At 38.8% G+C, this 15,656-nt stretch overlaps 1 protein-coding gene across 5 annotated transcripts in view; it reads left to right on the top strand.

The window, feature by feature from the left end:
- opa1 (OPA1 mitochondrial dynamin like GTPase) overlaps positions 1–15,656 on the top strand; it is a 127,820-nt gene that overhangs the window by 50,395 nt on the left and 61,769 nt on the right. For all 5 annotated transcript variants that reach the window (XM_059945616.1, XM_059945600.1, XM_059945607.1 and 2 more), the window contains 4 exons: positions 2,083–2,213; positions 7,277–7,349; positions 7,569–7,641; positions 13,478–13,593. In XM_059945616.1, the coding sequence (XP_059801599.1) occupies positions 2,083–2,213; positions 7,277–7,349; positions 7,569–7,641; positions 13,478–13,593 (393 nt within the window). The remainder of the gene's footprint in view (positions 1–2,082; positions 2,214–7,276; positions 7,350–7,568; positions 7,642–13,477; positions 13,594–15,656) is intronic.

The following is a 15,656-nucleotide window of genomic DNA, read 5'->3' as shown; positions in this document are numbered from 1 at the left end:
GTGGGTTACGGCTTGTGTCCAAGACTTAGGGTATATGTCTAGGTATGACTTCTGGTCAGATTTGCAGTATATGTCCAGGTAAGGAATTGTGAGTGCATAGAGGCAATTTCAGACTAAACTGGAATCACAGATGGACACAGAACAGCTGTGGCAATGCTTGCATGATGTAACTTCCTACAAAAGAAGATGGATAGCTGTCACTCAGATGAGCTCAATGATGCCTATCCATCTTTTGATAGGGAAAGCTGTGACTCTATCAATAAGCCCATTTATCTCCAGATGACCTGCAATTTCGATCTCTGAGGTCAACGTCTGGGCATCCTTCAAGAAGATAAATCCAGCAAAGGTGTCTGGTCCATATGATGTACCTGGCCAAGTACTAACAATCTGTGCGTATCAACTGGCTGGAGTATTTATGGTCATTTTCAACCTTTGGCTTTGTGGTTCTGAGGCATTCATCGTTTTGGTGCCCAATGACTCAATGACAACAGTCTGATGGTACTTACATCAAGTATAATGAAATACTTTGAGAAGTTCACTATGGCATGAATCAACTCTTGTCAGAAATAATATGGATCTGTTCCAATTTGCCTATTACTACAGCAGGTTAACAGCAGACGTGATAACTGGCTCTTCACTCTGTGCTCTGGATCATCTGGACAATAGGAACTTGTTATTTAGGATCCTATTCTTTGACTGCAGTTAGCATTCAACAAAGTCATCCGATCCAAACTTCAAGATCTGGGCCTTTATTTCCTTCTGCAAATGGATACTCGACTTTATAATTACAGACCTACATCTGTGAAGATCGGTAACAATGTCTCCTCACTGATGTTCTGAACAAGTGCACCTCAAGGCCATGTGTTTAGCCCATTGCTCTACTCTTCTATACGTACATGGCTGTATGGTTAAGCATATCTCCAGTGTCATCTTCAAGTTTGCCAATAACATGTCTGTTGTTGGACAAGTCACAGATGACCAGCTTACCGGATGAAGCGAGATGGATCAGCTGCTTTGAGTGGTGCTACCAAACCAATCTCTCCCTCAACATCAGCTGAATTAAAGAGAAGGGTAGGAGGGCAAATTTACATTAATCTACATTGGAGGATTGGCAGTGTGGATAGTCAGCAGCTTTAAATTCCTGGGTGTTAACATATTAGATGGCCTGTCCTGGGCCCAGGACATAGATGTAATCACTCAGAAATCGCACTAACATCTTTATATTTTTAGGAGGTTAAAGGGGTTTGGTTTGTCATCAAATAACTCTTAACAAACTTCTACAGATGTGCTCTTGAAATAATGGACTGGTTGGTTCAGGACCAGGTATGGCAATTTGAATGCACAGGAAAGGAAGAAACTGCAGGGTGTAGTGGACTCTGCCCAATCCATCACGGGAACACCCCTCCCACCATTGGTAGTATCTGGAGGAGACACTGCCTCACGAAGGCAACAACTCTCCTCAAAGGTCCCCTCCTCGTGGGTGAGGCCACCCTTTTGCAGCTACCATTGGGCAGGAGATACAGAAACCTGAATTCCCACACCACCATGACTACTTCCTTTCAAGCATTCGACAGAACTGTACTCATTACACTGCTACCACCTTAACCACTATATACTAAAATGGACATTTTTGGTTCTCATTGTGTTTTTGTGTCTTGTAAAAATAAATATGTTTAATTTATGTTTAATATATTTTCCTTGTAAATGTTGATTGTATTATATGATGTGCCTGTGATTCTGCTGCAAGGAAGCTTTTTATTTCACCTATGCATATGACAATGACTTTAGTTTCTTATGGTTTCATTCTTTGCATCATGTAACATATATTTATAAATATACAATTTGAAACTTAAAAGCTTAAAGTCCTGGGTCATAGAAATCATCAGTATGGTTGCTAAATAAATAACTTCAAAAGTTTAACTGAGGGATACTAGAATTCCTTAAATTCATGTAACTTGACATTTGCTTTGTGACCATTTTGGAAGAATTGTTCCTTGATTAAGTGGAAGGTATTTGATTGTTACATTATACTTCTGAAGTTACATGTTCACCTTTGTAACAAAGGATCTGTCTCTGTTTCAGATGGGTCAGTAGATGCTGAACGCAGCATTGTAACAGATTTGGTCAGCCAAATGGATCCACAAGGCAGACGGACCATTTTTGTATTGACTAAAGTGGATCTGGCAGAAAAAAACTTAGCTAGTCCCAGTCGAGTAAGACTCATTTAATGTTTGATAATGTTAAATAATTAAGTATGAAAGTAGTGCTTTCAATATTGAATTCTTGTTATTTCCATGTGTTGCAGATATATCATACATGAATACCGTTTATTCATTGTTTCACCCACTCCCCCTTACCCATTTTATAACTCCCTTTCCATTTGTTAAACCAAATAATACTGTGGAGGTACAGTTGCAAGAAGAAGTTTGTGAATCTGGTTTTCTGCATTAATTATTCATAAAATGTGGTCTGATCTTCATCTAACTCATAATAATAGACAAACACAATCTGCCTAAACTAATAACATACAAATAGTTGTACTTTTCCTGTCTTTATTGAACACATTATTTAATCATTCACAGTCCAGGCTGGAAAAAGTATGTGAACCCTTGTATTTAATAACTGGTAGAACCTCTTTCACAGCAGTAACCACCACCAAAAGTTTCCTGTAGCTGCTGATCAGAGTTGCACAATGGCAAGGAGGAATTTTAGACCATTCCTCCATACAAAACTGTTCCAATTCATCATGACCCTCTTCTGGTTATGCCACAGCATCGTAATTGGGTTAAGTTCTTGACTCTGACTTGGACATTCCAAACCACAAAGTTTCTTCTTTTGAAACCATTATTTTATCAACTTACTCTTGTGTTTCATTGTCTTGTTGCATCACCCAACTTCTATTAAGCTTCAGGTGATGGACTGCTACCCTGACATTCTCCTGTATAGTGTCTTGATACAATTTTGAATTCATTGTACCCTCAATGATGGCAAGATGTCCAGGCCTTGAGGCAGCAAAACCATGATGCTCCTTCCACCATGCTTCACAGTGGGATGAGGTTCTGTTGCTGATGTGCAGTAGCTTTTTCATCCAAACATTTTGTTTCATTTGTCCACAGAACATTGTCCCAGAAGCATTGTGGAACATTCAGATGGTCTGTTGCAAACTTGAGACGTGCAGCAATGTGTTTTTTAGAGTAGTGGTGTCTTTCCATGAATAACATTCTTGTTTAGTCTTTTTCTTATAGTGAACAGATGAACAGAGACTTTAATGAGTTCTACAGATTTCTGCAAGTCTTTTGCTGTTATCCTTGGGTTGGTTTTCACCTCCTTAAGCATTTCTCATTGTGCTCTTGGTGTGATCTTTGCAGGATGCCTATTCTTAGGGAGAGTAGCAGCAGTACTGAATTTCCTCCATTTGTAGACAATTTCTCTTACAGTGGACTGATGAACACTCAGGTCTTTAGAAATGCTTTTGTAGTCTTTTCCAGCTTCATATATCTCTACAATTCTTCTAAGGTCCTCTGAAAGTCATTTTGTTTGAGGCATGGTGCATGTGAACAGATCTTGCTTGAGAAAAGCAGGCTCTGTCAGTAACCTGACTTTGTGTGTCTTTTTTATAGGGCAGGGCACCTCTACAACCCACACTTTCAATCTTACCTCATTGATAGGAATAGCTGACTCCAAATAGCTTTTGTAGAAGGCATTACCCCACAGGTTCACATATTTTTGAACTTAAAATGGTGTATTCAGTATCGACGAGAAGAAATACAAATATTTGTGTTTTACTAGTTTATGCAGATTGTGTTTGTCTATTACTGTGACTTAGATGATGATCAGAACACATTTTATGAACAATTAATGAGGTAAACCTGGTAATTGCAAAGGGTTTATAATAGTTTTCTTGCAACTGTAGCTAGGTTTTAGATTGTATGACTAATACATTCCATATTTCTCTGTTTTGGTATGGGTGAATAAAGATATATTGCAGCTAAAATAATTATAATCAAGGCAGCATTGAAAATTCTCACAAAACGAAGTATCAGAGGTTTTTCAAAAATGATCTGTTCTTGAACAAGGTCGGCAGTGTAAGCATAAAGGTGAATCTTTAATAATGCACACTCAAGGCTTGATATACAAATATATGTAACCCCCTGGGTCACCTCAGGCTCGCTCACACTCGTTCTCGTCTAGGGGGAGCAGCCTTCGGCCCCGTCAAACTGGGTAATCAGCTGGTGTGGATGCTGTGTGATGTCCCCGCCTCGCCCAAAAACAGACAGTACACTATATGCGATTAAATGAGTACAATTTATAAAGGTTACTATAACTAAGTGATTAATAACGATACAGTATATATGAAGAGAAAAAATAAAGAAAAGGCGCCAAACTTATCAAAGTCCAAACCACTTCATGCACAGCCGTTGGAGCTCAATTTCTGAAGTCTTCTGGCCACCATTCGATCCCCTCCGAACTCCTCGACTCACAGCTCAGGACCCTCCGAGTGGTCAACCAAGCACATCTAGCTTCATCCCCCCTCCTCGGAGTACCTCCTGGCCTCGGAACCCCGCTTGGGGTCCGATCCTCGCCCAGCTTACAGCATTGCGTCCTCTCTCTCGACCCCCTCGCGCCGATCTGCCCAAAAGCCCGTCAACAAAAGCTTACAGACTCAGAAGAAAGAACATTAATCCCCATTTGGTTTACAAAGGAATACTATTCTCATTATCAGTAAATTAGCATTTCTGCTAGTTAACAAAACAAAGAAGCCCTTTTGATTACATATACAGTAACAAAGAAAAAAGAAGAAACCCCCTTTACATATAAAACCATCCTACCAAGTTATCAATAGCTTTCTTAGTGACTGTTGAGAAGTATGGTTAGCACAACAGTATTATAGCTCAGAGCATTCCGAAGTTTAGGGTTCAATTCTGCTGCCATTCTGTATGGAATCTCTGGGCATCCTCCCTGTGGAATGCATGCGTTTTCTCCAGATCATAAGACCATATGATATAGAAACAGAAGTAGGCCATTCAGCCCATTGAGTCTGCTCCACTATTCAATCATGGGTTGATCCAATTCTTCCGGTCATCTCCACTCCCCTGCCTTCCCCCCATACCCTTTGATGTCCTGGCTAATCAAGAACCTATCTCTCTCTGCCTTAATTACAGTCAGTGACTTGGCCTCCACTGTCTCCCATGGCAACAAATTCCAGATTTCCTACCCTCTAACTAAAGTAATTTCTCTGCATCTCTTCTAAATGGATGTCCTTCAATCCTAAAGTCATGCCCTCTTGTCCTAGACTCCCCTAGCATGGGAAATAATTTTGCCATATCTAATCTGTTCAGGCCTTTTATCATTCTATGTGATTCCCCCTCATTCTGCTGAACTCCAGGAGCTGCCAGACATTCTTCATTCGGTAACCCTTTCATTCCTGGAGTCATTCTCGTGAATCTTCTCTGAACCCTCTCCGATATCAGTATATCCTTTCTAAAATAAGGAGCCCAAAACTGCACACAGTACTCCATGTATGGTCTCATGAGTGCCTTATATAGCCTCAACATCAAGTTCTTGCTCTTATATTCTAAACCTCTAGAAATGAATGCCAACATTGCATTTGCCTTCTTCACCACCAACTCAACTTGGAAGTTAACCTGTAGGGTATCCTGCGCAAGGACTCCCAAGTCCCTTGGTATCTCTGCATTTTGAATTCTCTCCCATCTAAATAATAGTTTGCCCGATTATTTCTTCCACCAAAGTGCATGACCATGCACTTTGCAACATTGTATTTAATTTGCCACGTCTTTGCCCATTCCCCTAAACTATCGAAGTCTCTGCAGGCTCTCTGTTTCCTCAACACTACCTGCTCCTCCACTTATCTTTGTATCATCGGCAGATTTAGCCACAAATCCATTAATCCCATAGTCCAAATCATTGACATACATCGTGAAAAGAAGCAGTCCCAACACCGATCCCTGTGGAACTCCACTGGTAACTGGCAGCCAGCCAGAATAGGATCCCTTCATTCCTACTCTCTGTATTCTGCAATCAGCTAATGCTCCAGCCATGCTAGTAACTCCACTGTAATTCCATGGGCTGTTATCTTGCTAATAACCTCATCTGCAGCACCTTGTCAAAAGCCCTCTGAAAATCCAAGTACACCACATCCGTTGCATCTCATTTGTCTACCCTGCTTGTAATTTCCTCAAAAATTGGCAGTAGGTTAGTCAGGCAAGATTTTCCTTTCAGGAAACCATGCTGGCTTTGGCCTATCTTGTCATGTGCCTCCAAGTACTCCATAATCTCATCCCTAACAATTGATTCAACAACTTCCCAACCACTGATGTCAGGCTAACAGGTCTATAGTTTCCTTTCTGCTACCTTCCACCCTTCTTTAAATAGCAGTTTTCCAGTCATTCGGTACAATGCCAGAATCCCAATCCTCTATCTTTGGCTTCCTTGTATGCCCTCTCTTTTGCTTTAACTTTGGCTCTGACTTCACTTGTTATCCACGGTAGGGTCCTTCTTCCCTTCGAAATTTTTTTCTTATTTGGAATATATCTGTCTTGCACTACCCTCATTTTTTGCAGAAACTCCTAGCTGTTGCTGTTCTGCTGTCCTTCCTGCTGGTGTCCCTTTCCAGTCAACTTTAGCCAGTTCCCCTCTCATGCCGTTATAATCTCCATTATTCGACTGAAATACAGACACATTGGAATTTAGTTTCTCCTTCTCAAATTTCAAAGTGAACTTAATCATATTGTGATCACTGTCCCTAAGGGTTCCTTAATCTTAAGTTCTCTTATCACCTCCGGATCATTGCACAACACCCAATCCAGCCCAGCCAATCCCCTAGTGGGCTCAACAACAAGCTGTTCTAAAAAGCCATCCCTTAGCCCTTCTACAAATTCTCTCTCTTGATGTTCAGTACTAGCCTGGTTTTCCCAATCCATTTTCATGTTAAAATCCCCAACGATCATCCTGACATTGCCCAGTTTCTCCAGTTTTCTCCCACAGTCCAAAGATGTACCGGGTAGGTCATTGTAAATTATCCTTTGATTAGGGTATGGATAATTAGGCTTGTTGTGGGGGGGTGGAGGTTGCTGGGGAAGCATGGCTTGAAGGGCCAGAATGGCCTACTCTGCGCTGTATCGCTAAATAAATAAATTTCAGTGGTTTATTTGTTTATGCTTAAATCCAATATTTTAATGGTTACATTGGTTATGAAGAATAGTTATTTTGAAACTAAGTGTTATATTTTGTTTATTTGTATGATATACATGTACAGATTCAACAGATTGTGGAAGGCAAGCTATTCCCAATGAAAGCTTTGGGTTATTTTGCAGTTGTTACTGGCAGAGGTAAGGCTTCAATGTATCTTTTAAAATATTTCAAATGTTACAGAATATTATTTCTACTGGCAAAGGAAACTTTTGTCAGAAAAGTGTACTGTTTAAAGGCACTTTTAAATTATGGTTAGTAGAATCATATTTTTGTCAAGAAAAATGTTTTGAAATCTTTGTATTTTAATGTATTTAAATGTTGTGTAAACTTCTGTTTTTTTTATTTTAATAAAACAGGTAACAGCAATGAAGGTATTGATGCCATAAAGGACTATGAAGGAGAATTTTTTCAGAATTCAAAATTATTGAAGTAAGATTTTCAGTTCTTAGCATCTTTCTTTATAGTTTGGATTGCTAGAGGGCGAGAGAAAGTAAATGACGGGCAAATCCTCTGCTGCTTCTAAGACCATATTCAGATGTGGACACATTCTATTCCATACACCTCCAAGATCAGCCCTCTTCCCAACTCTGCTCACATGTTAATGGTGGCAAGTGGCTCCCTCCCTAATTGTGAGTACAATCAACAATAATTTACATGGGTGCAATTAAATTATATTTAGTTTTATATTTGTTTTATTGTTCACAAAAATAGGACAAAATAGGAGCAAGAGTAGGCAACTCCTAAACCAGCCTCATCATTCAATATGATCATGACTGCTCTACACTGGCCTAAACTCATATTCTGTGCACCTTCCTCAAAACCCTCAACCCTCTGTTATCTACCTCCATTGTAAATGTATATAATTAGCAAGCCTTCACAACCATCTAACGTACTCAAATTCCAGGGAGTTGCCACTCTTAGTGAAAAGAAATTTCTGCACACCTCTATACATGACCAGTCCTTCATTAGAGGCTCTCCAACTGGTACAAATATCTGAACATCTACGTTGTCGGTCTCTTTCAGCATCTCCTATAGCTCAATGAGGTCACTATCAATTTTTTTCTCAACTCCATGGAATACAGACTCAGACTCTCTTGCCTCTTCTTTAGGACAACACTTTTATTCCAGGAATTATCCAGGTGAATTTCTTTTGACTTCCACAAATTCTATCATAAACATTTTTAGATAAGGGGACCCAAGATGTACATAGTATTCCTGGTGTGCCCTCACTAATATCTTGTTTAATTATAACATTTGTTGGACCTGCCTGCTACCTTTTCCTGATTCATGGTCTAAAACACATATTTTCAGTTTCTATGCATTTAGATAATCTTCATTCCAAAGTGCACAGCCTCATTTTCCCATACTTTTTATTAAGTTGGCAAATGGAGTTTAATTCTCCTTAAGTCAGAGTTACTAGTTTTAACTAGAGCTTAAATAAAAGTCCTATTCAAGATGGAAATTGGATTCAAATTATAGGCAGTTACCTAGAGCCATCATGACAATTCTGTTAGTGTTTGTTAAAACACTAGAGAAATGGTTTGGAAGACAAGGTAATTTGAACAGATTTTCCAGTGTTTTGCCAAGGATATGATGTTCCGTACGGATACCCAGAATCTATACTTCAGCTTTACTTGTTAGGTTCAGCCTGCAGCTCCTTCTCTCATCTACAGATAATGATGGCAGAGCAATGTCACTTTTTCCCACCTCTCCATGTCCAGAGGCAACATAGTGAGGATTTATTAGGGAGAAGGCCTTGCTAGGTAGATATCCGAGGCCTCTTCTGGGAGTCCCTGATTGTCTTTGTTAGTTGGTAAGGCTAAGAATAGAGAATCACCTTTTGGCAAAGCTGGAGGTATTTTAACAGCTTTTAATCTTCTGTGCTATGCAGATGCATATTAAACTTAAGATTCCTGTAAATAAAAAATAAGGAATAAAATTAACTAAAATAAATTAAACCACTCTAAATGGTTAAAAGCACTAAGCCAAAATATTGTTTTTAATTAGTAACTTGCCCTTATATCTCATGTTGGGAATCTATCCAACTAAATGGAGATTCTTCTTCCTATACTTGGTCAACTAGATTAACTAATTCATACGAACTGCTGGAGGAACTCAGCAGGTCAGACAGCATCAATAAAAATGAACAAACAGTTGATGTTTTGAACAAACACCCTTCTTCAGAACTGGAAAGGAAGGGGAAAGTTGCCAGAATAAAAAAGATGGGAGGAGGGGAAGGAGGATAGCTAGAAAGTGATAGGGAAGCCAGGTGGGTGGGAAAGGTAAAGGGCTGAAGTGGAAGGAACCTGATGGGAGAGCAGAGTGGGCCACAGGAGAAAGGGATGGAGGAGGGGACCCCAGCACGTGGACTGACATGTTGGAATGGGAGTTGAAATGTTTGGCCACCAGGAAGTGGTGTGTGGAGCAGTGGTGCTCGATGAAACAGTACTCCAATTAACAATGGGTCCCACCAATATAGAGGAGGCTTCATCGGGAGCACTGGAATAATTGCAATAATCAACCCCAGCAAATTCATAGGTGAAATATTTACTCACCTGGAAGGACTGTTTGGGGCCCTGAATGGAGGTGAGGGAGGAGGTGAAGGGCCAGGTGTAGCACTTCGGGCATTTGCAAGGATAAGTGTTAGGAGGGAGATTATTGGGGAGGGACAAATGGACAAGGGAATCAAAGGGGGAGCGATCCCTGCAGAGAGCAGAGAGTGAGGGGCAGGTAAAGAAGTGTTTGGTGATAGGATCCCTTTGGAGATGGCAAAAGTTGCAGAGGATAACGCGTTGGATGTGGAGACTCATCTGGCAGTAGGTGAGGACAAGAGTAACTTTCACTGTTAAGGCAGCAGGAAGGTGGGGTGAGTATGGATGTTCGGGAAATGGAGGAGATGTGAATGAGGGCAGCATCAGTGGTTGAGGACGGGAACCCTGTTCTTTGCAGAAGGAAGACATCACTGATGTCTTGGAAAGGAAAGCTTCATCCTGGAAACAGAAGTGGTGGAGATGAAGAAACTGAGAAAAGGGAATGGCATATTTTACAGGAGACAGGGTAGGAAGAGGTATGGTCAAGAAGATTGTGGGATTTGGTAGTTTTATAAAGGATGTAATTCAACAGTTTGTCTCCTGTAATCAAGAGATCAAGAAAGGGAAGGAACATGTCAGAATTAGCACCTCCCTCCCCTAGATTAACAAAACAGTTAATCAGTAGCACAGCACACACTCAGGATTTGATCTTCTTTTATATATTAAATAAAGCAGTCAGGATTGCTTTTAAAGAGAGTAGCAGCTAAATAAGATTATAGTTAACTTGTTAATATGATATGACTTTATTGTTAATATGGAGACTAAAAACTGATTTACATTATAAAATGATAATTTAATTAGTTCTTTGAATTTTAATTCTTCATTCCAATCAAACTGGAAGAGATGTTATGGCTGTTTTCATTACATTATATAAAACTAACAAACGTTGATTATAGACTGTTGTCTTTGTTCTCAGCCAGTATAACTGCTGTTGCTGTTAAGTGCACGTCTTGCATACCATTTGATTAACTCTCTGGAGGGTTCATTTTGTATCAGAGCTGCAGATTTTTAGTCCAGTTTTATTGTTCATAGTATTGTCCCATTTTTATCCTTGCCAACTGATTTTGTATGTGTATATTTTTTCCCTCCGTTCTGCTATATATCTGATGTGTATAAAAGGTCTTCTTCAATATATTCAAAATACCCCTAATTTTAAGAAAAGCATGCCCTATAATGTAACAGCATGAATAAACTCCTTGATACATCTAAATACTTTTGCTCACTTATAAGTATAGATATCTGGGTGTGTAAGTGAGCAAAAGTTAAGCATTGGATGTAGTGGACTGAGAAGTCTGTTTCTGTGCTGTATAACTATGATTGTACTCTCAGTAGCACCAAATACCTTTATAAAATGCCTAATGGCTCTCACGTGTGATCTGTTTGTGTCTTGTTTCCCTGTGGCCATGGCTTTTCTCAGCTACCTGCTACACTTTGTATCCTCTCTTTAAACCTGAAAGTAAGTTTTCATACCAGCTCTTTCAAGTGGCTGTCTGTGGTTCTGTTTATTCAGTGTACCCTATGATTTCAAAGTAGATCACTGCTTCTCAGAATTAGTAGGAAGATGAGGTTTTTTTTTAGCAACGCAATAGATGAGGACTTGGTGTAATGATAAAATCTAGTTGAGCAGTTTGCTGTCCATTGTTATGTCAGCTCCCTTTCCAAAGAGGCACATATCTGTCTAAATTCACATAGATTCAGAGTTGTGTTTTTTGTGGAGTTTAACCAACTGAAAGTTGACTGTGTGTCACAATGGAACACCTATATGGTCCTTGCCTGACCAGAACCGACCAATCCATTAGGCTTACCACATTATTGGACATGAATGAGGATAATCCTTGACTTTCAGTGAACTTTGTAACAATCAGCCAAGTAAGTTGATCATCAGCAATGCCCTGGAATATTGTGTAATTGTCTCACTCAGGTACTTGGCAAAACTGCTTCATGGTGGGCTTGCTTCTGCCACATTGACTGCACTTAACCTCCTTTCAGTAAAATAATCTGCACATTATATTTACTTGCATATATTAGTTGAGTATAAATACTGGAGATTCTGTCCACCAAAACTAGAAATACCATTACCAGAAGGACTGTTACAATTAAAGAAAATGGATCAACGTTACATTCACAAGGCATTTAAGGATGGACAATAAATTCTACCTTACCAGCATCACAGACATCACAGCAATTAATACATATTTTAAAAACCTAGTTTTTGTTTTATAAAATTATATATCTGGAGTGGGTTAGTGGTTCATTTAGAATAGCAGCAGTGCCAATTTCATTTGTGCTTTGACTGTGCAATTGGTTCCTGAACATTCTCACTTGCTGACCCCAGTCAGTTGGAATTGACAAAAACATCTCCTCCACAATCTCCATCAGCACAGGTGCACCACAAGGACATGTACTTTACACCTTTGATTGTGTGGCTAAGTACAGCTCCAACAACAAATACAAGTTTGCTGATGACACAACTGTTGTGGGCTGTATCAAAGGTGATGATGAATCAGCGTACGGGAGGGAGATTGAAAGTTTGGCTGAGTGATGTAATAATACCAACCTCTCACTCAATGTCAGTAAGACCAAGGAACTGATTGTAGACTTTAGGAGAAGGAAACCAGAAGTCTATGAGCCAGTACTCATTGGAGGATCAGAGGTGGAGAGGGTCAGTAACTTAAAATTCCTGGATGTCACTATCTCAGAGGATCTGTCCTGAACATGTCATATAAATGTAACTGCTAAGAAAGCATGACAGTGCCTCGACTTTCTCAAGAGTCTGCGGAGATTCGCACGTCATCAAAAATAGATGTGTGGTGGAAAGTGTATTGACTGGCTGTGTTATTGCCTGATATGGAAACACCAATGCTTTTGAGCAAGAAAGTCTTACAAAAGGTAGTAGATTCGACCCAGTATGTCACAGGTAAAACCCTCGCAACATCGAGCGCATCAACATGAAACGTTGCCAGTGAAAAGCAACATCAATCATCAGAGATCCTCACTACCCACGCCATGCTCTTTTCTGGCTACTGCCATCAGGTAAAAGGTACAAGAGCCTCAGGACTCGCACCAACAGGTTCAAGAACAGTTACTACCCCTCAACCACCAGGCTCTAGAACAAAAAGTGATAACAACACTCATTCTGTTTCTGATGTTCCGACAACTGATGATCTCACTTTAAGGACTCTTTAACCTGTTATTTCATGCTCTTTTTTTTATTGCTATGTACTTATATTTGCATTTGCACAGTTTGTTGTTCATTGATCCTGTTTACGGTAATAGCTAAATAGGTCGATAGGAACTAATCTCAGTGTTGTATGTGGTGATACGTAGGTACTCTGATAGTAAATTTTACTTTGTACTTTGTTAGAATTTGTGGCTAATGTGGGTCAAGCAATTTTGCTTGCTACAGGCTTGTGAAAGTAGTCATGTAAGGCTTTATCTTTATCCTTTTATGACCTCTACATCAGGTTTTCTTGGTTTCTTTGTAATTTTTCATTGCTGTCCTCATTTAGATTGCGAGAGAGAAAGAATTGGTTGACTTGACTGGGTACTTCTCATAAAAGCTGCAATTTGCTGGGTGGTTAATGGGACAGCAGAAGTTGCCATGGTTGCTTTTGTATCAGTTAGCCCTCTCGGTAGTTGAATTCAGCTGGCTTTTGTGTTATTTTCTATTACAGGACAGGAATGCTGAAAGCACACCAAGTGACAACCAAGAACCTAAGCCTAGCAGTATCGGATTGTTTCTGGAAAATGGTGCGAGAGTCAGTGGAACAGCAAGCCGATGCATTTAAAGGTAATCATAAGTAAGCACTGACTAATGCATTTATTAACAGATTCATAAAAAATAACTAGATTACAGTTTGCGTTACTCTGCTTGAGAACATTAGAATTAGGTATCTTTGTGGATGAGAAATGCAGGGAAGAATAGTTGTGAAACATACCTTTGAGAACAAGATTGACTATTGGAAGAGAAACTGAAGAATTGTCTTTTTTGCACACTTTTAGGAGTAGTTTTATGAAGAATAGGTAAGTCTGAATTTTGAAAGAAATACTTGACAGTTCCCTATATGACTATCCATAGAGTTTCCAGGTTTTGTTCAGGGAAGTTTTGCTGATTGCAGATACCTTATGGATTTAAGTAAAGTAGCCCAGAACTGCAACACACCCCATTACCCATGATAGGAAATTGACTCAAACCACGCCTTGATGTAGTATTCCCATTTATTTCATTGAAATGGTAACTATGACAGAAAATATTAATGTTTTAAATTTTGTTTTAGGATTTTTTTTTGATTATTTTGTACTTTTTTTCAATTATCTTAACACTTTAAATTCTTAACCTTGATTTAGAGAGATTTTAAATGTTTCTGATATCTTCTGGAATGCTTTGCATTGTGGGAAGCTCTGTCAATGTGTTCAAATCTAGCTCTGTGATACTTTTTGCAATTAGTTTTAAAACAGCTAATGGGCAGTCAAATTTATTCATGAATATTTTCCTCCAGTACCAACACTATTGTAATTTAAACATAATCTTAATAGTGAATTGCAGAATAAGTAAATAAAGGAGAGTTCATTTTAATTTTAGTGTTCTATTATATAAATATTAATTTATTTACCAGTGTAGGTAGGCTTCACTGAACCTTCAGGGATCAAAATCATTGACAGAAATATTAATTACTCATTATAGGTCAGATAGATGCATGTTGGGAAATTGTTGTTCCAATAGCATTGCATAGTTATAAGATTACATATTCAGCTTAAGATTTTTTTGTGATCAATTTAACAGTGACATCTAAGAAAATGTAAGGTAATATTTATTTTCAAGAGAAGGACAAAATTCCTTTTAAAAAAATAAAAAGCAATAATATATGTTTTGGAATCAGGAAGAACTGACTTAATAAATATAAGACTGTACATCTTGGCCTCCAATTTTGTATTTTGTGAAGTAGCAAGTTGAGATAGAAACTGAGTTAAGGAACTAAAATTTTTTAAAATGGATTAATAAATGTTGAAGGTGGTGTTTCTGTTACATTGAAGCCCTAATCCTTCCCACTAAACAGTCTTTCCTGAGGTTTTGCATTCCAATGAAGGAAACAGAATTCTGGGTCATGGTCATTCCAAGTCTAAGACTGATAGTCAGTGGTGAAAATAAAACTGTAGCTAAGTGATATGGTGGTAGAAACTGAATCGTGGATAAAGTGGGGCTTGTAAACCTGTTGTAGATTACAGTTGTGGAAAAATAGAATATTCATGTCTGAAATATATAACTGAGATTTATGGAGGAGAACTGGCTATCATATCCATGTTATTTTCATCAAGTATGAGGAATTAATTGAACTTTATTGAAGTTATTTTCCCATAGAATAAGAATTTCATTCTTTTGTTATTTATGGTACTGGGAATGTACGCCCTTTCTATTAAGTACGTGACAGAGATAAAAATAGATGCAATCGAAATGATATATTTTAAGAACTCAGTATTGATAATAATAAATGTACATTACACTGTGGTGGCAACTGAGGAAGGCAGAAAGCTAGGTGATTTTAATTTAGCTGCTTTAAGTAAAAAATGGTGGAATATGGGCATTATTACTATAGTTCAGACCACTAGAAACATCAGAGGCAATTATCAGTCCAAAAAGGTAGTCAAAATGGATTTTGCAGCTTTTGACTGTGTAGAGCAGTGGTTCCTAAAACTGGCACAACCAAGATATTCCTGCTCCACTTTATTTACCTTCAGTCAGAAAGTTAGGTTTTGCTTGATCTGTGATGGTGTCATAACTTTTCCCTTTATTGATCGCAGTTGAGGTAGGACTTAATAGATTGTGGTTATTAATCCATAATAAAAATGGCAGAA

This window comes from Hypanus sabinus, chromosome 2 (assembly GCF_030144855.1).
Source record: "Hypanus sabinus isolate sHypSab1 chromosome 2, sHypSab1.hap1, whole genome shotgun sequence".
Lineage (NCBI taxonomy): Eukaryota > Metazoa > Chordata > Chondrichthyes > Myliobatiformes > Dasyatidae > Hypanus > Hypanus sabinus.
Note: the sequence above shows the minus strand (reverse complement) of the source record. Positions and strands in the feature narration are given on the sequence as shown.